Source organism: Osmerus mordax, chromosome 26 (genome assembly GCF_038355195.1).
Source record: "Osmerus mordax isolate fOsmMor3 chromosome 26, fOsmMor3.pri, whole genome shotgun sequence".
NCBI lineage: Eukaryota > Metazoa > Chordata > Actinopteri > Osmeriformes > Osmeridae > Osmerus > Osmerus mordax.
The window spans coordinates 1,184,880-1,207,307 of NC_090075.1; the positions used below are offsets into that span (position 1 = coordinate 1,184,880).

The 22,428-nt window shown below is 50.4% G+C and overlaps 2 protein-coding genes across 7 annotated transcripts in view; one reads left to right on the forward strand and one right to left on the reverse strand.

Moving 5' to 3' along the window:
* LOC136935755 (proteasome subunit beta type-11-like) overlaps positions 1-10,015 on the reverse strand; it is a 13,603-nt gene extending 3,588 nt beyond the window's left edge. Inside the window, exons 1-4 of the mRNA XM_067229423.1 lie at positions 9,945-10,015; positions 8,788-9,278; positions 8,214-8,511; positions 597-942 (exon numbers count right to left, since the gene is read on the reverse strand). Of these exons, the coding sequence (XP_067085524.1) occupies positions 597-942; positions 8,214-8,511; positions 8,788-9,278; positions 9,945-10,015 (1,206 nt within the window). The remainder of the gene's footprint in view (positions 1-596; positions 943-8,213; positions 8,512-8,787; positions 9,279-9,944) is intronic.
* Positions 10,016-10,512: 497 nt separating this feature from the next.
* Positions 10,513-22,318, forward strand: LOC136936333 (protein sel-1 homolog 3). Of its 6 annotated transcripts, none has more exons than XR_010875054.1 (26): positions 10,513-10,644; positions 11,051-11,207; positions 11,569-11,695; positions 12,517-12,638; positions 13,307-13,422; positions 13,625-13,689; positions 13,805-13,928; positions 14,139-14,259; positions 14,486-14,626; positions 14,775-14,977; positions 15,293-15,472; positions 15,733-15,855; positions 15,963-16,100; positions 16,231-16,293; positions 16,492-16,668; positions 16,960-17,087; positions 18,043-18,126; positions 18,323-18,404; positions 18,705-18,780; positions 18,936-19,048; positions 19,596-19,717; positions 19,799-19,818; positions 19,879-19,924; positions 20,077-20,178; positions 20,453-20,516; positions 21,004-21,055. XR_010875054.1 is itself a non-coding variant. In XM_067230124.1 (25 exons), coding segments are annotated over exons 1-25 (2,652 nt in total). In that variant the 5' UTR covers positions 10,513-10,581; the 3' UTR covers positions 21,005-21,141. The 6 variants fall into 6 exon arrangements, 4 of the variants coding, with proteins under 4 accessions (XP_067086225.1, XP_067086227.1, XP_067086224.1 ...); XR_010875055.1 differs by having other exon boundaries at positions 10,523-10,644; positions 11,054-11,207; XM_067230124.1 differs by lacking the exon at positions 20,077-20,178 and having other exon boundaries at positions 19,879-19,920; positions 21,004-21,141.
* Positions 22,319-22,428: the final 110 nt, after the last annotated feature.

Below are 22,428 nucleotides of genomic sequence, written 5' to 3' on the forward strand. Positions count from 1 at the left end.
TCTCTCCCTCCCAGCTGCAGTCTACAGTATCCTCTCTCCACCCTAGCTAGCTACAGCGGCTAGCCTCTCTCCCTCCCAGCTGCAGTCTACAGTATCCTCTCTCCACCCTAGCTAGCTACAGCGGCTAGCCTCTCTCCCTCTCCCCTCCTGTCTGCCTCTGAAGTGTTACAGGTATCCTCCTGGGACGTGTTCAGGCCTCAGACATCTCCAGTGATCAGGCCCTCCTGCTCAGGCACGGTCGTGGAGAGTGAGGAGAACTGACAGCTACAATGCTGTGCCCCCGGGCACACACACACAAGCACACACACACACACAAGCGCACATACACACAAGCGCACATTCACACACAAGCGCACACACACACAAGCGCACATACACACACAAGCACACACACACACAAGCGCACATACACACACAAGCGCACATACACACACAAGCGCACGAACACACAAGCACACAGACACACACAAGCATGTAGACTTGCACACAGACTCATGCATACAGTACACACAGATACACACACACAAGCATGTAGTCACTGACACAAGTCTACACACTCTCACACACGCAAACGGCTGTTCCACATTATTTCTTACCCGTCCAATCAGAACAGGCTCCGGCCCTCGATACTCCTCGATCACAAAGAACTGGTTCCACAGCCAGCTCCGCCTCCGACGCCAACGAGGCTCCGCCCCCACTCGCTGCAGTCCCCCTCTCAGACCCTCCCCCTCGGAAAACCCACCAGGACCAGGGGCGCCGGGCGCTGAGGGGATCCCAGTGAGGGGTCTCAGAGGCGGGCTGGAGTCCGGGCCAAGGCCCCCCTCTGTGGAGATGAGGACCAGGGAGGGAGAACCAGAGCCAGGGGGCGATGGGTCAGTGCTACCAAGAAGGAGAGGCTCCTCCGCGGGCTGGAGAGAGGAGCCGGGCGCCTGGGGGGTCTGGCTGGAGGAGTGTGGAGGAGGAGGCTGTGGGGAAGCCACGGCTGGAGAGAGACCTACGGTCGGCAGGTAGGTAGCTAGGGAGGCAGGTATGGTTGCTAGGGAGGCAGGTATGGTTGTTGGGGCATTTCCGGTACTTTCTCCCCTTCCAGGAAGCAGGGGGGCAGTTCTCCTGTCCTCAGCAGTTCTCTGTTCCCGCTCTGAGACGTGTGTGATGCTGTTCAGGAGGGCTGCGGGCTCTGTGTGTTCTCCTGCTCTCCGTGTTGATGCCGGAGGGGGTCCTCTCTCTCTGGGCGAGCCAGCATGAGGGGGTCCTCTCTCTCTGGGCGAGCCAGCATGAGGGGGTCCTCTCTCTCTGGGCGAACCAGCATGGACGCCACAGAACGGCAGCTCTCCTCCGCACAGCAGAGCCAGCAGCAGTGTCGTCTGAGCCAGCATGGTTTCCCGCCGGCGTCTCTCAAGGCAGGGATCACTCGCTCCTGTTCCGGGGAAATTCCAACCGATCTTTCCTCTCCTTTAATTGTTTTCTTCTTTCCTCATCACGCGTTCCTCCGCCACTCCCAGGGCCGGTGTTCATCTTGTCTCCTCCTCTCCTCTCCCCCGTTCACATGCTCCCGGTTTACCTGGGAGAGGGAGATAATTATCTTAATCTCAGCTGTCTTAATTAAAACTGAGTCAAACCGAGCCGGCAGGCAGCAGAGAGGAACCACGCAGAGATGTTGACACATTTCTCATTAACTCATCAGGACTTGAGGGGAGAGCGGGCGGGGGAGAGTGTTGAGGTAATGTCGGACGCCCGAGTGGTCTGCTGAGTGTGCAAGTTGCTGTTGCCATTACTATTATTATTGTTGTTGTTGTTGTTGCTGTTGTCATCACAACAACAGCTACTGTGGTGTGATGTTGTTCAGGATGTGTCATGGTGAAGACATCATGTGGAACAGAATGGCTGTCAGGATGCAGGCAGACAGACAGGCAGACAGGCAGACAGACAGGCAGACAGTCAGTCAGACACACATACAGGTCGACAGGCAGAGAGGCTGTGAGGGGGGGGTAACAGGCGTGTGGGCAGAGCATCAGTTCTTTAATGTCTTCCCACACAGTGCCTCTGATAGATGCCCTCATCCCCACACCTCAATACCCCCCAGTAAAACAAGTTCCTTTCACCAGATTAATTGGACTCATAAATAATGTAATCAATTTCTGTCCCCGTTTCCCCAAAGTTTAACGATCGTCGTGTCGTTAGTATTTGAATCAGATCCCCGGCATCGATCTGGGAGGCTGTCTGCAGCGAAGGTTGTCAGAGGAAGCAGACTGGGTTATCACTACCTGCCTGTCTGCCTGTCTACCTGCCTGTCTGCCTGTCTGTCTCTCAGCCTGTCTACCTGCCTGTCTTCTGATACAACACCCTTTACTGTACTGTTACTCTCTACTGCTGAGTCACACTGTGTGCCCCTCCAATGAAACCCATTTATAAAACACATACACGATGCACGCACATGAAACACAGATCTCTCCGTCTCTCTCTCTCTACCTCTATCCATTTATCTCTTTTTCTCTCCCTGTGCCTCTCTCTTTCTCTATCAATATTCCCTTTTCTCTCTCCCTGTACCCCTTTATCTCTTTCTCTCCCTCTCAAACTCCCTCGCTTTTTTTTCTCCTCAAAACTTGATCGATAGGACACGTTCGTATATTATCGTTTAGGGACACGCCGTTAACCATCTCAGTGCCCCCTCCTCCTGTCCTGTCTGTGTGGCAGCTTCTTTATCAGTGCCTTTAGGAGACTCTGCAGTACAATTAAAACCTCCGCAAAACGTCCCCAAAACCCAGTCATTTACATGCAAATGAGGGAAGGGACCACTCCGAGGGCACCGCTAACCCTAAATGACTTTGCGTAATATAAATCTGCGCGTTCTTTAATTTTACAATATCGAACTGTTTACAAAAGTGACACGCAAACACTAACTCCTCTTCGTGTACGTGCTGAAAATTGGCCTGTAAGAGAGAAAAAAAGAGCAAGAAGAACAATAAAGGAATGAAATAATTTGGTATTTTTGATCATGAGAACGACACTTCTTCTCCGCTCCTCTCATCAACTCTCTCGCGATGCGACAGATGAAAATGAAGAACGTTTTCCTCTTGTTCTTTCTCGCACTCACACATAATGTCTTCTCATCAATATTAATGGCAGATATGCTCCTCTGTACCTCTCATCGTTAAACTGTTAAATAAACCCTGGCTCTCCACGCTGGTCCCCAGCTTTGTGTGTCGAGTCTATACATCAACACTGATTCATTTCCAGACCATTAGTTATTGTGGCTGGTTTAATTTGAAACAGCGTCAGTATTACCTCACAAACAGGTGAGATTGTGCTATAATCCTGTGAGTAATCACTGAGTGCGTGAGAGAGTGTGTGTGTGTGTGTGTGTGTGTGTGTGTGTGCGTGCGTGTGCATATAAGTGAGCGAGAGTGTGTGTGTCGATGCATGATGCATTTGTGTGTGAGTGTGTGTAATATTGCAGGCTGGTGGGAGTTTGTGTGAGTGTGTGTGTGTGTGAGAGAGTGTGTGTGTGTGTGAGAGTGGTGACACAGTCCTAAATTGCAAATCGCTGTTTCACTCTCTTCTTCTCTAGTCGCTTCACTGCAGCCTCGTGGTCTCCTTTTATTAAAAATATCCTGTGCATGTCACGCATTCACTCTGGGGGGAGGGTGTGTGTGTGTAGGTTTGGTTTGTGTGTCTGTGTGCGTGTGCATGTGGAGGCATGGTGTGTGTGTGTCTGTGTGCGTGTTGAGGTTTGGTTTGTGTGTGTGTGTGTGTGTGGACGGAGATTAAGCCACTAAAAGAGTAAAAGCTGCTCTCCATCACACATCTGTCAGCTGTCTCACATTCTCTCCTCTCTGTTCATCTCAGTGTTTAAGACCTCTCCTTCTGTCTCCCCCAATCCTTCTCTTTCCCCCTTTCCCCTCTCTCTCCCTCTTCATCTACCTCTCTCCCTCCCCTGCCCTCCCCCTCTCTCTCTCTCCCTCGCCCGCCTGCCCCCCCTCTCTCGCCCGCCTGCCCTCCCCCTCTCTCGCCCGGCTGCCCTCCCCCTCTCTCTCTCTCTCTCCCTCGCCCGCCTGCCCCCCCCTCTCGCCCGCCTGCCCTCCCCCTCTCTCTCTCTCCCTCCCCTGCCCTCCCCCTCTCTCCCTCCCCTGCCCTCCCCCTCTCTCACCCGCCTGCCCTCCCCCTCTCTCTCTATCCCTCGCCCGCCTGCCCCCCCTCTCTCACCCGCCTGCCCCCCCCTCTCTCGCCCACCTGCCCTCCCCCTCTCTCGCCCGCCTGCCCTCCCCCTCTCTCTCTCTCTCTCTCTCCCTCCCCTGCCCTCCTCCTCTCTCGCCCGCCTGCCCTCCCCCTCTCTCTCCCTCGCCCACCTGCCCCCCCCCCTCTCTCTCCCTCGCCCACCTGCCCTCCCCCTCTCTCCCTCCCCTGCCCTCCCCCTCTCTCGCCCGCCTGCCTTCCCCCCCTCTCGCCCGCCTGCCCTCCCCCTCGCTCTCCCTCCTCTCCCTCTTCCCCTCTTCCTCTTGGTTCCCTGTATGGACGATTCTGCCCGTCTGTCATAATCACTCAGATTAGAGATGAGGTCTTGTTGCACTCAGCACATCATTTACTTCCTTACTACCATCAACATCAGACACTTAGACAGCCAATCAAAAGCTTAAGTGGCAGGCGAATGGACCCACCACTGCCTGAGCTTTCAAACACATCTGCTGACATGATCCTCACACTTTGTCCTAACAACATGGAACTGCCCTACAGAAAGAGACTGTGTGTATTTCTGGGTGTCTGTGTGTGTGTGTGTTTCTGTGTGGGTGGCTATGTGTGTGAATGTGAATGCACATGATTGTGTTTGCATGTTGCTGTGTGTGTGTGTGTGTGTGTGTGTGTGTGTGTGTGTGTGTGTGAATGTGTGTTTGCGTGTGTGTGTGTAGGTCCGTAACCAGAGTTGGTCTTACTGTGGTCCAGCCACAGATGTAAATAATAGCTCTGAGACATTTAAATATGTAGAACGAGGCATGTATTTAAATAAATAATCGTGTGTTTGTTTTCTGCGAGATCCGAACCTCGAGTACTTCAGCTATAGTTGCGGACCTTGTGACGGTTTACTATATTTCACTAACATCCGTGAAGGATGCTATTTAAAAGCACAGCCATCTCTTTACCTTGAGCAAACACACAAACTCTCTCTCACACACACACACACACACACACACACACACACACACACACACACACACACAGACTTACACACTTCAAAGCTGTTCATTAGCATAGCATAGCGAAGAAGCGCCCGGAGCACGACCTTGTCTTGTTAGAGAGATGTGGCCACTCTGACGCATGTTAATGTGATTCACACACTTGGTCTAACCGTTTTAATGAATGTTGTGCCCAACATACCGTTCCGCCGCTGCCTCGCCCACGTCTGTAAGAAAGTGGATTCAGTTCACGTGAAGCCGGTGAAAGTTCCGCAGGTGAGCACTTAAAGACTTTGAGTGCACACGCGCGCGCGCACACAAAACCCCAACAGGGAAAGACCAACAAGCGCGCACAATACAGACACACACATTTTGCATCACACACACACACAAGACTAAACGCACGCACGTACCCACTGGAGGATGACACAGGCAGTGTAACCAAGAAAGAAAATCCTAGTGCCTGGTATATCACGATGCTACCATCTGTTGTAGCTCTCCGCTTAAGCCAGTCAGCCGGAATACAGTTTGCTTTTGGATAACTCCGGTCATTTATCCAATCTATACGTCGCATGCATTTGCAGGACTGCAGACATCTGTTCCAATCATCTGCGTGTTGGGTTATGGAGGCGCAGTCAAAATTGCGAAGATTCACACTTCACATGCTATATTTTTATGACAATTATGAAACGCATTTTTTGCGCTACAAACAAAACGGTCAGTGAACAAAATGTTTTAACCTGGAACTGGTGAAAAAAATGATTTATTAGTCGATTGGATTAAAGTATACACAAAGAACGTCAAATTCACGAAATAAATGTTTGGCGTCGTCACATGCAACTGCTAAATTAATCGTACCTTTCGAAATCTTAATGCGCTGGATCCTCGACTAACTTGCGGTTGAAGTGAAAACGGGAATGAGCTATCCAATGTGTCTGAAAGATACCGCTAGATTACCGGTGATTCCTAGAACGGTATAGTCGGTGCGTTGTCTTTCTTTCACTCTCACACACTCTTGTGCTGTCCCAGCCTCATCTCAGTCTCTCTCCATCCCGCTCTCTCTCTCTTTTCATCCTCCCCTCTCTCTCCCTTTCTCTCTCTCCCTTTCTCTCTCTCTGTCACTCACACACCGCTCTACCCTAATATTTCTCACGTTGTTCAGTTCCCCAGTGATGCCCCCCTAGCAGAATAATTAAAACGCCTGGATGGTTTAGTTTAATCTTTATTTCCACCCTTTTGCCAAAAACCATGCTGAATCGAGCTGTTCTTTCAGGATGCTTCGTGTTTCAACATTTCTCATTCGCTGATAATTAGTCAGTTTCTGGCATGCGTTTGCCTCAGAGACTAACTTCCGCCTTTAATCCAGTGATTGTGTGCGTGTATGTGAAAGTGTGTGAGAACGTGTGTATTTGCGTGCAGTGTGTGTGTGTCTGTGTGTGTCTATACAATGAGGAGCAGTTACATTTATTGTCCTCTACCAATGATTTCATGCATCCCTGAGCGGCACATTTCTCTCCCACACACTGAAGCTCTGCCTCTTTCCACGAGAGAAGAGACAAGAGGCAGAGAGAGAGACAGAGGCAGATTGGGAGGGAAGGAGAGAGAGAGAGAGAGAGAGAGAGAGAGAGAGAGAGAGAGAAAGAGAGTTTTTTTTGGTCTATGTAGGTTTCTCATTCAGGTTTCAGTTAATATACTCCACATCATCTTTCTGTCCTCTTTCTGTCTTCTCTCTCCTCCTGTCAGTCCCCCTCTCTCCCTTTCTCTCTTCTCTGACCTCTACTCTCCTCCTCCCCTCTCCACCTCCCCTCTTTCCTCCTCCCCACTCCCCCTCTCCCCTCTCCTCCTCCCCTCTCCTCCTCTCCTGTATGAAAGCTCTCCTTCCAGAATGGTGATGGTGCTCTCTTCACTACACACCTCAAACAGAACAAGAGGCTCCAATTAGAATCCAATCACCTTTCTACTTTGAGAGGAATCACAAAAGAACGTTTGGAATATCAAGCCAGTCAGCAGAATCTCATTTTTCCATTATAAGTTCTACCCTGTTACCCATGGCACAAAAGGAGCACATGCACCAGTTAATGTTTTAACAGGTTATTTTTAATGGCCCCCTTTTTACAGTTCCGTAACTTTCTCCACAATTCAGATTTCTCCCTCCCTCCCCACCTCTCCCTTCCTTCCTCCCCCTTCTCCCTCTCTCCTCCTTTCCCTCTCTCCCTCCACAAGTTCTCTCAACATTGGCCTCCCTTCATGTTCACATAATTACATTCTTTCACAGTGCATCATAGATTTTAATCAAAGACCAAAACTTATGAAATATGAAAGGTTCTGTTCTATATACTGTAACTGGAGCGTGGATCCATCGGATACAACTTTACATTTCAAAAATACTTGAAATAATTGGTATTCAGACATGTATGTTATGTGTCTGATGAATTTCCCCTTATTAAAAAAATCTAATTAACAAAAGCACTTTGAACATTGAGTTGTTCTTCATCAATATATTGCTGCTGCTAACATTCAGTTCATCCATGAGTTTAAGGTTTAGCAAAAATATGGTTCTTAAGTTTCTAATATTGTTTTTAAACTCCTACCTGTCCATCTTTCAATTCAGTTCATATCTATGCCCTGTCATGGTCATAATCTGTCTCTCTCTGTTTCTTTCTCCTTGTCTTTCAGTCTCTCTCTCTCTCTCTCTCTCCTTCCCTTTATATTCTCTGTCCCTCTCCTCTCCTTCCCTTTCTCTCTCTCTCTTCTTAGTCCTATACCCTCTCTTTCTCATTCTTTCCCTTTCTCTGCTACCCTTTCACTCTCCCTTTCTCTTCCTCTCAGTCCCCTCCCCCCCTCCTCTCTCTCTCTTTCTCTCCCCCCTCCTCTCTCTCTCTCCCCCTCCCCTCTCTCTCTCTCCCCCCCCTCCCCCCCCCTCCTCTCTCTCTCCCTCTCTCCCCCCCTCCTCTCTCTCTCTCTCTCTCTCTCCCCCTCCTCTCTCTCTCTCTCTCTCTCCCCCTCCTCTCTCTCCTCCTCTCCTCTCTCTCTCCCCCCTCCTCTCTCTCTCTCTCTCTCTCCTCTTTCTCCCTGTAGTACTCCTCCTTTAGTTCCTCCCTCTGCCTGCGCCTCCAGCCCTGCGCGGTGACGTGGTACAGGTCCACACAGTTCCCAGAGTAGGCGTCCCTGTGCGTGGCTCTGAACACGGCCTCCCTGGCCACGACCACCGCCTCGCCCACGCTCAGGCCCCAGCGCACCTGGCCGTCCAGCACCGAGTACGCGTAGGGCGACCCGGAGCCCACGGAGAACAGCTCCCCCTGCAGGCGGGTGCCGTCGCTGCACACGTAGTACAGGCTGGGCCCTGAGAAGCCCAGCCTGCCTCCAGCAGTGCACTGGCGCCCTCTGGTGGAGGGGCGGAGACACTGGCTCTTCCTCCAGGCTACGGGCGTGGAGGGGAGGGATGTTCGGGGTCTCTTGTGGTCACTCTTGCTGTTGTCTGACCCTGGTTCTGGGCTTGTCTCTCTGTCTGCCTCCAAACCTGCCTCCACTGCCTCAGAAACTTCCTCTCCACCTGCCTCCACCACCTCCGCTCCTGTTTCCACTGCCTCAGAAACTGCCTCCCTGCCTGCCTCTGCACCTGCCTCTGCTGCCTCCCCACCCGCCTCTTGAACTGCCTCTCCACCTGCCTCCCCTGCCTCTAGTCCTGCCTCCACTGCCTCCGCCTTGTGCAGAGGGCAGGCCTCCACCTCCCCCCCGTCCCAGCCGCACAGCGTGGCGGCCACACACAACTCCGTCCCCTTGAACGGGTGCAGCATGTGGGCCAGCAGCTTAGCGGCGCCCCCTGTGGACAGCCTCTGGCCGTGACGCAACTGGTACAGCCTGAGCTCCCTGGAGAGGATCCGCTTCCAGAGGGCGCAGTCGGCAGATGTGCCCGACGTGGTGCCCACCAGGTGGGAGTGAACCGGGAGGATCTTCTGGGAGGCTGGACAGGCGACCAGGCCCGAACAGCTGGATCTGGTGTCGGCCGCCGCGATCACCCCGCCTTGGAACAGGAAGGCAAGCGTGGTGGTGCCATGGGAGAGGGGGAAGGGCAGGGGGACGGAGGGGGAGGAGGAGAAAGGGGGGAGGCTGAGGGGGAGAGAGAGAGCTGAGAGGATGGAGTCTGGTGTCTTGGAGGAGCCTGGAGGAGGAGAGGAACGGATTTGGCCAAAATGTAACGGGCTCTCTTCCAGGTAGTCTGCTACAGGTATGTAGAAGCTTAATGGGGGGTTTGTGGGTCTCCAAGTCCAGGTATCCGAGGAGCTAATCCTGGCCTCGTCTCTCGGAAGCAGCGAGGCGTCGTTCTGGGGGAGGCCGCGAGAGAGGCTACACGCGGAACCTGGTAAACGCGGGAAACCACACAGCTCCTGCAAAGCCATTTATTTGAGATTACGCCGAAAAGTCTTAAAGCGGTAAATAACAAATGTCATTATTAGCAAGGCTTTAATTAAGAAAATGTAGTCTTTCAATTCCAATTTAAATTCATTTGTTTTATCTCGTCGTATGAAATGTCATTATGCTCTTGTCTTTTACACTGATTCAGCTGGTTGTGCACGCAGCCCTTTTATAGGAATCTTGTCTCCCAAGGACTCATGTCAAAGAAAATGAAAGCATCGTATCAAGCACACAACACATTAGGGCTGCTCGGATGCACTGAAATGAAGGCAAAACATTTTTCATGTGAGGATTCATACATACTCATAGCTATAGCTGGTATTAACCGGGAACATGATGCGCGCGTGATGTTCCAGTTACCTCGTGCGTTGGTGTAGAATGGTGTGCAACACAGCGAAGCCGCGGGTCAACTTGTCAGAATACATCTTCATGCTTAACGGCGTGGATGAACCTGTCGAAGAATAGCCAGCAAAGAGCATTTGCGTGCACATGTGCATCGAAAGCCCACTATAACCCACATTGCTCTTGCGGCAATCTGTCAATTCATATATCCTTGGAAGGAAGTTCATGTAAAATGTCTTTCGACATGGGTTCCAACTTCCGACAAAGACAAGCCGGTGGAAAGTGAGCCAGTCCTGGTTGCACCTATAGAACATTGCAGAATAAAGGGAGAACTTGACACGGTGCACTTTTACATTTACATTTAGTCATTTAGCAGACGCTCTTATCCAGAGCGACTTACAGTAAGTACAGGGACATTCCCCCGAGGCAAGCAGGGTGAAGTGCCTTGCCCAAGGACACAACGTCAGTTGGCATGACCGGGAATCGAACTGGCAACCTTCGGATTACTAGCCCGATTCCCTCACCGCTCAGCCACCTGACTCCCTTTTAGCTAATATTGTTGCAACACCAGTGATACTGGTTTGGTGACAGGTTTCCGACATGACTAATTACCCAACAGGTGACTACAACACAAACGTCCCGGACTCATCAGAAAATGACACATATTCTCGTCTTAAAACTTTTTAAGTATGCCATCGCCGCTGTCGCACTGTCACTGGTAAGGAAATATCTGATTACTGTAGTGTTAATTGTAACTTAATGTGTAGTCCAATACTTCAGTTTCCTGTGAATAATTTGAATACCTCAGTTGGGTTTGGTGCAGTAGCCCACAGTAGCCTGCGATCGACATGTTTTTAAATATCAATACTGTTAGATGCAAGATTTGACATAAAAACAAATTCTGTAGTTGATTAAGCATATAGCGCGGGTATATACACACTGTTCCGCTTACCAAGTATTACATTTCTTTGGTAAAATTGTGCAAATAGTCGACAGGTTTATCAGGTAATAACTATCAATCACTTTGTTTAGATATGTGTGTGTGTGTACGAGTGTGTGTATGTGTGTGTGTGAGGTGGGCCAGGTCAACACACCGTCCCCTAACCTGCTCCACGTCTCCCTAGCAGGGCTCGTCTTCGCTGGAGAGAACCTCCAGGGAGCTCCCAGTCTTACCCCCCTCAGACCGGCTCACCATGCCCCACACGAGGACTCCCTCCTGGGGTGCTGAGCTGCTCTGGAGGCTGGAGGAAGCCAGGCACTACCAGTGTCCACATGAGTCAGGTCAGCTCTACGTTTTACATTTGACTCTTTTAGCAGACACATATCTAGAGCGACACACAGAACAAACAGTGCCAGTAGAAAGTACAGAGGAAACCATCAGGGGTCTGAAGTGGATCGTTGTACATCGGATTTCAGCTCCAGTCGATTCTGTGTGTGATCTGTGATGAAGCAGTCTGACCCCCTAAGGGTTATAAAACCTTGTGTTACATCGTTAATTGCGTCAGAGAATACATTATTTATAGAGCACGGGGTATTGATTGGGCAAGGATGAAAAGCTGCTCTGGTCTCACCCATCAGCAGCCCTGAAGTCTGGAACCAGGAGCAGTGATGTCAGAGGCTGTTGTTTTGTTTTGATTTCTAGCCACTGTGGACATGCTGAAGTTCCCTCTGGCGAGCACGGGCGAGAATTTCGGAGTGGTGCGCACGTTTGTCCCGTTCTCCAACCGGGAGCTGGAGAGAGAGCGCCTCCGAGCCGTGGAGCGACCCAGGTGAGGGGGGCACCTCCCGGCCTACCTGTCCATGACCCTTAACACCTCACAGCCTACCTGTCCATGAACCTTAACACCTCACAGCCTACCTGTCCATGACCCTTAACACCTCGCAGCCTACCTGTCCATGACCCTTAACACCTCACAGCCTACCTGTCCATGAACCTTAACACCTCACAGCCTACCTGTCCATGACCCATAACACCTCGCAGCCTACCTGTCCATGACCCTTAACACCTCACAGCCTACCTGTCCATGAACCTTAACACCTCACAGCCTACCTGTCCATGAACCTTAACACCTCACAGCCTACCTGTCCATGAACCTTAACACCTCTGGTGTCTCGTACCAAGATGACGCTTCTAAAGTTACTCAGAGGAGGAAGACTGCTGATGACTCAGTTATAGGGTTAGGGCTATATCTTTGTTCGCCAGCTTCTACCTCACCACCAGAGGGTAGCTCAGTTGACTGCAGATCAAGAGGTTGCAAGTTCAAATCCCCAAAATGTACTATACAAGGCTGTTGAGGAAAGAGTCCAGGAAATGAACATGTTATCCTTCTCTGTCAGAGCTGCCTGGCCTCTCCAGAGTGTTCCGTTAGGGGACGTGTCTGTGAGGTGTCTGTTTCAGCGCTCACAGCTCACTTCACTTCCATTTCTCACTTCAGCCAAGCATCACATACACTCACACACACACAGACACACACACACACACACACACACTGCCAGGCCTCCTGGAGAGCGGCTTTGAAAAGCTGACGGCGGTCAACTCAACCTTATTCCCAGGTAGCCAGGTAGTTAATCCATCTGTCGCTGTTTCCAGGGCGACAGTGTCTGTGTGGGTGTACCTGCTGAGTGGGTGTCTCTTGAAGCTGTGTGGCATCATCCATCATGTTGACAGCAACAACACGTACCAGTCCCCTCTCATCCAACTCTCCAGCACAGGTGAGGCTTGTCTGGGTCTGTACCTGTACCATGGAGTCAGGTGGCTGAGCGGTTAGGGAATCGGGCCAGTAATCCGAAGGTTGCCAGTTCGATTCCCGGTCATGCAAACTGACGTTGTGTCCTTGGGCAAGGCACTTCACCCTACTTGCCTCGGGGGAATGTCCCTGTACTTACTATAAGTCGCTCTGGATAAGAGCGTCTGCTAAATGACTAAATGTAAATGTACCTGGCTGGGTGTGCACCTGGCTGGATGTGTACCTGGCTGGGTGTGTACCTGGCTGGATGTGTACCTGGCTGGGTGTGTACCTGGCTGGATGTGTACCTGGCTGGATGTGTACCTGGCTGGGTGTGTACCTGGCTGGATGTGTACCTGGCTGGGTGTGTACCTGGCTGGATGTGTACCTGGCTGGGTGTGTACCTGGCTGGGTGTGTACCTGGCTGGATGTGTACCTGGCTGGATGTGTACCTGGCTGGATGTGTACCTGGCTGGGTGTGTACCTGGCTGGGTGTGTACCTGGCTGGATGTGTACCTGGCTGGGTGCGGGGCCCCTTTAAGCACTGTTAGCATGTAGATGCACAAGTCAATATTAGTTCTGGCTGGCACTATTTTCCACCTGTGCTTGCACACGTTCATTCATGTATGAGTGTTGTTGTGATGTGCTGCTCAGGGAATATAGTGGTCCAGGTCCGCTTGGCTCGGGGAGAAGACAAGGCCTTCAGGTCCCACACGGCTCTGCCTCTCAGAACCTGGACTAGACTGGACTTCTACATCCAAGACTCCAAGGTACCACGCACCCACATCCACCACACATCCACACCACATCCACACCACAGCCATACCACATCCACATCCATTCCCACGCCACATCCATTACACACCCACATCCACACCACATCCACACCACACCACATCCACCAGGCAGCTGTACCTTTTGCCCAGGTAGCTGTTGTCATTGGTGAGCTCAAACTGTGTTCTGTGACTTCAGGTGACCTTGGAAGTAACAGCCGTGTCCACAGCAGGGGAAATAGAAAGTCACACACACGTTTATGAGTAAGTAATTAATAATATGTTTTGTTTTTTTTTTATGGGGGGGGGGGTGAGTACATTGTAACAAGCTTGTGCTATTTATGGACTTTTAAGTGCAACTTTTTAAATGTATTTTCAGTTTCAACAGTAGCATCCATTATAATGACACCAGCGGATACTTTGTGATTGGAGGAAGCATGTACATCCCTGGTATCACAGGCTACTTTGGACCAATCAAATACTACCGTATTGGGACTGACAAGGTGCAGTACATAATGCACCCAACTATAATATTTATAATTTAGAGTAATCATGTTGTCTTTGTATAAAATATTTAAACCAAACATCCTGTTCACCCACAACTAAACAAAGATGAAATACAATAGATGGTTAAAAGACAGTGTGTTCACCAGTACAGGTGAGTGGAAGGGCTCAGGCAGGTGTTACGACAGCAGTTGTTGTTGTCGTTGCAGGTGGTTAACCCTCTATGTCAGACGTCGCTGGCTCTGGACCGCGCACACAGGAAGTGCGAGGACACCAGGGGATTCACTGCTGCTCTCCTCCACCATCTGACAGATCACATGTTCATGACGGGTGAGGAGGCAGGACTCTCTAAAAACCTGAATTTACAAGACACAGGTGGAGCCACTAACACTGAACACAGGGAATGAGACACTCGGGAAGGAAAAACACTAAGGCTGGGGTAGCCTACGGCCGTGGGCATGATGATGTCTGGTACCTGCCCGGCGCCCCTGGCTCAGCAGCCTCAGCTGCTCCCCTTTGGGTCATCTCCCTCTGAGAACGTTTGTGTGTTTCACAGCTTCCTGCCCCAGTTACTTTGTTGGATTGTGGAACCGGTTTGGACAGAAGGTGTGTTTACAGAGCTGGGAGTGGGAGACACAGAAGGAACACAGAGACTTCATGAGATTCCTCTCCTCTCATCACAACAACCTGCTTACAGGTACCTCACTGGTGCAGAACTCCACATTCAGAAGGTTTTACAGTACCTCACTGTACCTAACAATACCTCCTTACCCACGGGCCAATGATTACATGTTAAATGCACATACATGCTAGTTACAGTACATGTGTGTCACATGTGTCTGCAGAGTCCTGGACTAGGAGTCTGGGCAGGAAGCTGTTTGAGCATGTAGTGACCCAGCTGTCTGCTTGGTGGCGCTCTCACCCAGACACCCCCTCCTCCCTGCTGACTCTCCTCCAGGTGTCCTCCTGCTCAGGCCACCACCAGGCCTCCCTCCTGATGGCCGCCCTGCACCTGTCTGGGCTGGGCGGGGCAGGGGACCCCCTGCAGGTACCCAGAAACACAGTTTGCTAGAACAGGGTTCTCCAATCCTGGTCCTCGAGGGCCGCTGTCCTGCATGTTTGAGATGTTTCCCTGCTCTAGCACACCTGTTTCAAATGAATGGGTTGTTATCAAGCTCTGTGGAAGCCGGGTAATGACCCTTCATTTGAATCAGGTTGAGAATGTTGTGACTTGTGTGAATATAGCGAGGCAACAACTGACTAAACGTATAAAACCAACTTATACAATAACAAAGAGGTGCCTTGTGAGCCCTGAGGTGTCTACATCCTCTGATTTGACCTCTGTATGACCTTTGACCCCCAGGCTCAGGTGTTAAGCCTGATGGGGGCATCAGGAGACGAGCGTCTGTGTCTCATGCACCTGGGCTACAAGCACAGCCAGGGTCTGGACGGGTTCCCCAGGGACCTGGGCGTAGCCTGCTCCTACTACACCAACGCCGGGGCTCAGACCGTACTGGATCACGGCAGGGCTTGGGAGACAGAGGTGTTACACACACTTTACAGATCTATTTTTCAAGAGCGACATGGTAGCTAGCGTCATGGCCAAGAGAAAGGCAGCAGCATCTTCACAGTTACAAACACAACAATATAAACAAAGAAAAAGTTACAAGTATAAATCAAAAAGCTGAAAACACGAGTTAAACCCCCTTACAGGACCATACACGTGCGAGGTGTTGGTGGGATGTTGTGGAGGGGGGTTTGGCTTCCACACCTGTTGACGGACGTTCTGTTCTGCTCTCACAGCAATACATCACCGAGCATGTGCATCTGAGCGTCCAGGAAGAGATTGACAGGCTGACCCACCAATCAGGAGACTCCTTCCAGTTTCTCCAGTTCAACGCTGAGAGGGGAGATGTGGAATCTCAGGTTAAATTACAGATATAATATAACATTAATAATATATTTTATAAAAAATATATTCCTGTTCTGGCAACATAACATCAATTTAGAAATGTGCTCTTGACTTTCTGCAGAAATTCCTGGCCAAGATTTTATTTGGACGAAACGGTGCCACAAAGGACGTAGCGAGAGCCCTGCGATGGTACAAGACGAGCGCCATGGAAACGAAGGACCCCTCGTCCATGTATGACTACTCTGTCCTCCTGCTCAAGGTCAGACTGTACCCTACCCTACCACACATGCATCTTACTGAACTTTTTTTCATCTTACTGAAGTTTTAACTGTGTGTGTGTGTGTGTGTGCGCGCATGTGAACATGTGTGTTTGATCGTGGCTCATGCAGGGACAAGGAGTGAAAAGGAACAAAACTCTGGGTCTTAAATTGATGGAGAAAGCCGCTGCCATGGTAACAAAACATTTCATCCCCCCCTGCCCCCCCCCCCCCCACCACACAGTTTCACATCTAATAAGACTGAAAACTGAAAAGAAATACAGCAGAACATCAAAGATCAGTCCCGGTTCTAGCGCTAAACAAAAATAACTCTACTTTCACTATACAAGTAAACTGTACTGTACTAGGATCCATCTGTGCTCGCCTCCCCAGGGCTCTGCTGAGGCACTGAACGGACTGGGCTGGTACCACGGGGCGGTGCTGAGGAACCACAGCTCTGCCGCTCTGTACTTCCAGCAGGCCGCACACAACGGGAGTGCCAACGCCATGCACAACCTGGGCATCTATCACCTGAGCGGGCATCTGCCAGGCAACCCACAGAGGAACGAGGTACCTCATATAACAGTCATGTTGAAAGTAATGTCATGTATTGTTGTCGTATAAAGTTAGCGAGGTTGTCGTTGTGTAAAGGAAGCGAGGTTGTTGTTGTGTAAAGTTAGCGAGGTTGTCGTTGTGTAAAGGTAGCGAGGTTGTTGTTGTGTAAAGTTAGCGAGGTTGTCGTTGTGTAAAGGTAGCGAGGTTGTTGTTGTGTAAAGTTAGCGAGGTTGTCGTTGTGTAAAGGTAGCGAGGTTGTTGTTGTGTAAAGTTAGCGAGGTTGTTGTTGTTGTCGTTGACGACAAGACGGCGGCGTTCCTCCTCTTCCTGAACGCTTCGGCGTTCGGCCACGTGGAGGCGGCGGTCCAAGCGGCGTGGTACCTGTCCACCGGACACCTGCCCGGCGTGTCCAGGGACGAGGAGAGGGCCGTAATGTAAGTACCCCCCACCTCTCTCTCTCTCTCCCCCGCTCTCTCTCTCTCTCTCCCCCCGCCTCTCTCTCTCTCCCCCCCTCTCTCTCTCTCTCTCTCTCCTTGTCTCTTTCTGTCTTTTCTCTCTCTGCTTTCTCTCTTTCTGTTTCTCTCCCCCCCTCTCTCCCCCCCTCTCTCTCTCCCCCCGCCTCTCTCTCTCCCCCCGCCCCTCTCTCTCTCCCCCCGCCTCTCTCTCTCTCCCCGCGCCTCTCTCTCTCTCCCCCCGCCTCTCTCTCTCTCCCCCCGCCTCTCTCTCTCCCCCCGCTCTCTCTCTCTCCCCCCGCCTCTCTCTCTCTCCCCCCGCCTCTCTCTCTCCCCGCCTCTCTCTCTCTCCCCCCGCCTCTCTCTCTCTCCCCCCGCCTCTCTCTCTCTCCCCCCGCCTCTCTCTCTCTCCCCCCGCTTCTCTCTCTCTCCCCCGCCGCTTCTCTCTCTCTCCCCCCGCCTCTCTCTCCCCCCGCCTCTCTCTCTCTCCCCCCGCCTCTCTCTCTCTCTCCCCCCGCCTCTCTCTCTCTCCCCCCACCTCTTTCTCACTCCCCCCACCTCTCTCTCTCTCCTATTTGCTCCTCTAAATGTTACCCCACAGCAAGGTAGGTCCGCCTCAGACAATGACGAGGCCTGATTCAGAAAACCGCACCTGCCAGTTGCACGTCTATAAATATAACCTCTCTGTCATTGTGTTTCGGCAGCTCAGTGTGAAGCCTCAGATAGGACGCCAGACCGGGTCAGGAGCGACCCTGTTCCAGAACGATAATAATAAACACACTGTAGTCACAATAATCTTCTGGGCTCTTAAACAAACTGCAGGTCTTGAGACTAATTGTGTGTTCAGTTCGTGCTTGAGCTACCAGATTTAACGAGGTGAATCAGTGCTAATCTCCCTCGTAAAGACATATGTCATTTACCAAAGCTTCTCTCGCAGCATGCTGAAGAGGGTGTGTGAGCAGAACGGCTTTCTGGGATATGTAGTCCAAGCTGCGCTCCAGGCTTACCTACAGGGCTCCATGTGAGAAACTGCAATTCAAATCTTCTCCTTTCGTTCAGTTTGACTGATATTTAATCTGATGTGTGGGTGGGTGTGTGCTTGCTTGCATGCATTGTGACGATTGTTTGTGAGTATTGTGTGTATGTATGGATGGCTTTGCATGTATTGTGATTGTGTGTATATATTTATATGTGTTTGACTGTGTGTCTGTTCTAAGGACCGAGGCCCTGGTGAAATATGTTCTCGCTGCTGAAACTGGTTTGGGCGTAGCTCAAAACAATGCTGCTTACCTGTGTGAGGTGAGTTGCCAGTTCCTCAGGTCAGACCGGGTCAGACCTGACTAGCGCACTAGCTTCAGCACACCTGAATCAAATGAGTCGTTATCTAGCTCTGCGGAAACCCGATAACGACTCATTAATTTGAATCAGGTGTGTTGGAGCAGGGAAACATCTAAAACATGCAGGATAGGTGGTACTTGAGGACCAGGGTTGAGAACCACTGATCTAAAACATGCAGGACATGTGGAAGACCACTTATATGTATGATGTTCAGTGTTAGTAGCGATGTTCATCATGTAGCTGTCACAACCCTCTGTACAGGGGCTGGGGGAGAACTATGACTGCCAGTGGAGGTACCACAACTACTCCACCCTGAACCACAACCCCCACCCATCTGGTGACTAACTACTCCTCCACACTTACTGCTGTTCAACATTATAAAATGGGAAACTCAAATCAAGCATTCTATATATGTCTCTCTCTCTCTCTGTCTATATATGTCTATGTCTCTCTCTCTCTGTCTATATATGTCTATGTCTCTCTCTCTCTCAGGCCTGCTAAAGATGGGAGACTTGTTCTACCATGGTGGGCCCGGGGTCGTGACCCCTGACGTGGTCCAGGCCATATCTCTGTACACCAGGGCCGGCTTGGCAGGCAGCTCCCAGGTCAGTCTCCCTCTCCCCCCCCTCTGTCTCTTTCTTCCCTCTCTCTGGTCCCTCTCTCACTTCCGTTTCTCTCTCTGTGTCTCTCTCTCTCTCTCTCTGTATCTCTCTCTCTGTCTCGCTCTCTCTTCCCTCTCTCTGTCTCTCTGTCTCTCTCTGTCTCTCTCTCTGTGTCCGTCTCTATCCCCCTCTCTCTTCTTGTCTCGATCGATCCATCACCACTAGAGCTGTTATCTCTTTCATTACCTTCCCTCTCTCCCACTTCTATATTTACACCAATTGACCCTCCTAGACAGTTCATTTCTATAATACACAGTGCTGTCTAGGACCCAGCACTCAGGAGTCCACCGTCACACTCATGGTTCTCCTCCTCCTTCTCGCTCACTCCTCATCCTCCCCCCTCCTCCCCCTCCTCTCCCTCCTCCTCCCCCCTCCTCCTCCTCCTCCTCCTCCCTCATCCTCCCCCTCCTCTCCCTCCTCCTCTCCCTCCTCCTCCTCCCCCTCCTCCTCCCCCCTCCTCCTCCTCCCCCCTCCTCCTCCTCCTCCCCAGGGGTTTTATAATCTGGCCGTGGTGGTGCTGGAGGGTCATGCTGTTCCAGGCCGGCTCCAGAGGCAGCTGAACGTGTCTCAGCAGGATGACCAGGAGGCTGTGGTGGTGAAGCTGCTGCTAAGGTACCCCCTCCCTCCCCCCCTCTCTCTCTCTTTTACAGAATGGTTTTAATTAAATTAAAGGTCTTAATTTCACCTCCCAAGACTGCAGACGGGCATAGTTAGTGATGTGAGTTGGGGAAGGCTGTTTAATACGATGTTATCAGTCTGTAATGACACTATAGATATCCTACACCTCAGGCTGGAGATAATGCTGGAGCTTCACGGTGTGTGTGTGTGGTTGTGTGGTGTGTAGAGGTATAGTGTGTATAGTGTGTATTGAATGTGTATTGAGTGCAGTTGACTGCTGTGTTTGTGTACAGTGTGTGGTTGATGTGTATGAGTGTGTGGCGTGTCTCCTCAGATGTGTGCGGGAGGAGGAGGAGGAGGAGGAGGAGGTGCTGCCCTGCGCTCTGCTCCTGCTGGCTCTCCAGATGGGACGAGCCTGGAGATCGCTGACTCAGGACCCCATCCAGCTCTCATTAGTAGCTATCCTCCCTGCCTCCCTGCCCCCCTGCCTCCCTGCCCCCCTGCCTCCCTGCCCCCCTGCCTCCCTGCCCCCCTGCCTCTCCCTCCCCGCTCCTTCTGTCCCCATGCCTCGCTCCCCCTCCTACCCTCTTATCCCCCTTCCTTCCCGCACCCCTGCCTCTTATCCCCCTGCCTCCCTCCCTCTCTGCATTAGTCACTTCACTGGGCTCTTCTTCTGTTCTTTAAGTGCATGTGAAGTCCTCTAATGTTCTTCCTGGTTCTGGTCGACAGGCTTATGCATCTGTAGTCTCAGCCCTCATCGCTCTGATTGGAGGCCTCATGCAAACTGCTGTTGGTAAGTCATTGATATTAGCCTCTAATGTTGATGGCCTCTAATAGTGTCAGTCTCTAATGTTGTTGGCCTATAATGTTGTCGGCCTCTAATGGTGTCAGCCTCAAATGATGTTGGCCTCTTATGTTGTCAGCCTCTAATGATGTTGGCAGGCTGTAGTTTTAGCCTCTAATGTAAGTCACTTATTAGCAATGTCATGAACATGTCGTGCATTTACTCACTTATGCCACAAGGTGGCAGGACTGTCACAATCATCTCATCACAATCACAGTGGTCATTGTCCTACTCTCTATAATGTCAATTATAATTATTTTTATGACATTTCAAATGAAGTCTAAAGACTGTTAAAAGATTCTGCCCAGTATTTCCAATGTTGTCTTTTAAATTTGATTGCTGATTACTTATTTTTTATTTAGAGGTATCTCTAATGACAGCTTGTGGATGAGATTACCGCCAACAGTTGACCAGTGAATAATATTTCAATCTTCAGATCGACTTCCCAGCAACCAGAACACCAGTGACCTCACAATGGCGGAGAGGGCGGGGACAACACCTGTCAGTCAAACTGCGGCCAATGGGAACGGGACACAAGATGACACGGTCAGGAGAGAAGTCGGAAGTTCCGTAAGGGTCCGCAGGGCTGGGATTCGAAGGAGGCGTGGCCAGAGGTTCCAACAGACCATAGACTGGGCGGTCAGCACATCAGGGGTTTGTCTGATCACCCTGGCAACGCTGCTGCTTTACCAGCACCTGTGACAGAGCTGCTGGATACACAGGAAACACCTCAGACAGGAAGGAAACACCTCAAACAGGAAGTGACCGCCTCAGACAGGAAGGAAACACCTCAAACAGGAAGGAAACACCTCAAATAGGAAGTGACCACCTCAGACAGGAAGGAAACACCTCAAACAGGAAGTGAACACCTCAGACCTCAGGTGTTTCCATGTGTTGTGATATGGATGGATTTTCTGTAACATGTGTAATAGAAACTGTTATTGGTCTTTTGCTAAATAAAAGGCAAAATGTAAGAACAAGACAAATCAACTGATTTCATGTTATGGTCAACATTCCTAAAATTAGTATTAATGGTCACCTAAACAGTCATAAGAAGATTGGTGATGCGGCCTTTGTCATTTACGCCCCCAAACTATGGAACACATTACCCATAAATATTAGGGAAGCAAACACGCTAGGCATTTTCAAAAGACTGCTTAAAACCTATCTTTTTACCAAAGCATTTAACTAATTTGATCTCAGATGGGTTTCATTACTTTTATTAGTTGTATTATTGTTTTTATTGATTTTTTTGATTCCCGCAAAGATTGCGGCCTGTGTTTTGTTACATTTTATTTATATTATGAAGTCTCAATGGTAGGCGACACTGTAGGTAGGCTTACTTAAGCTAAGTTCGCTCAAAATGTTTGTTCAAACATTAGCAACGCAATCTTCTCAAAAGAGCGACGCCTGTTTTTCTGCTACAATATAACTTCAGAGAAGAGTTAGGCTAGCTCTAGCCTACAACATTTGGGAAACCACAAAGACTGTGGCTCGAGATACCGCAAAGACTGTGGCTCGAGATACCGCAAAGACTGCGGCTTGTAATCAAAAGGCTTGAGCAACATAGGTTCTGGACTGCTTTGCAAAAGGTCTGAGATTGTTCTGGATTACCGCAAAGACTGTGGCCTGTGTTCAGAGGGGTTTTATTACTTATAATATTGTTTTCATTGATTTTATGTAAAGCACTTTGAGCTGCAATTCTTGTATGAAATGTGCTATATAAATAAAGTCTTATTATTATTATTATATACACTAAATTTCATTGCTTATTGATCTAAAAAATCTGCTTTCTCTTGCTTGACTTGGTTTAACCCACATGAGGTCTAAATCGGATATACACACTCGGTTTAAAAGCAGT

Coding starts and splice junctions, on each gene's coding strand:
- LOC136936333 (XM_067230126.1), top strand. CDS start 10,582: ATGACACATATTCTCGTCTTAAAACTTTTTAAGTATGCCATCGCCGCT. Junction 12,639..13,306: donor CATCCAACTCTCCAGCACAG/GTGAGGCTTGTC, acceptor TGTGCTGCTCAG/GGAATATAGTGGTCCAGGTC. Junction 16,294..16,491: donor TGGAGAAAGCCGCTGCCATG/GTAACAAAACAT, acceptor TCGCCTCCCCAG/GGCTCTGCTGAGGCACTGAA.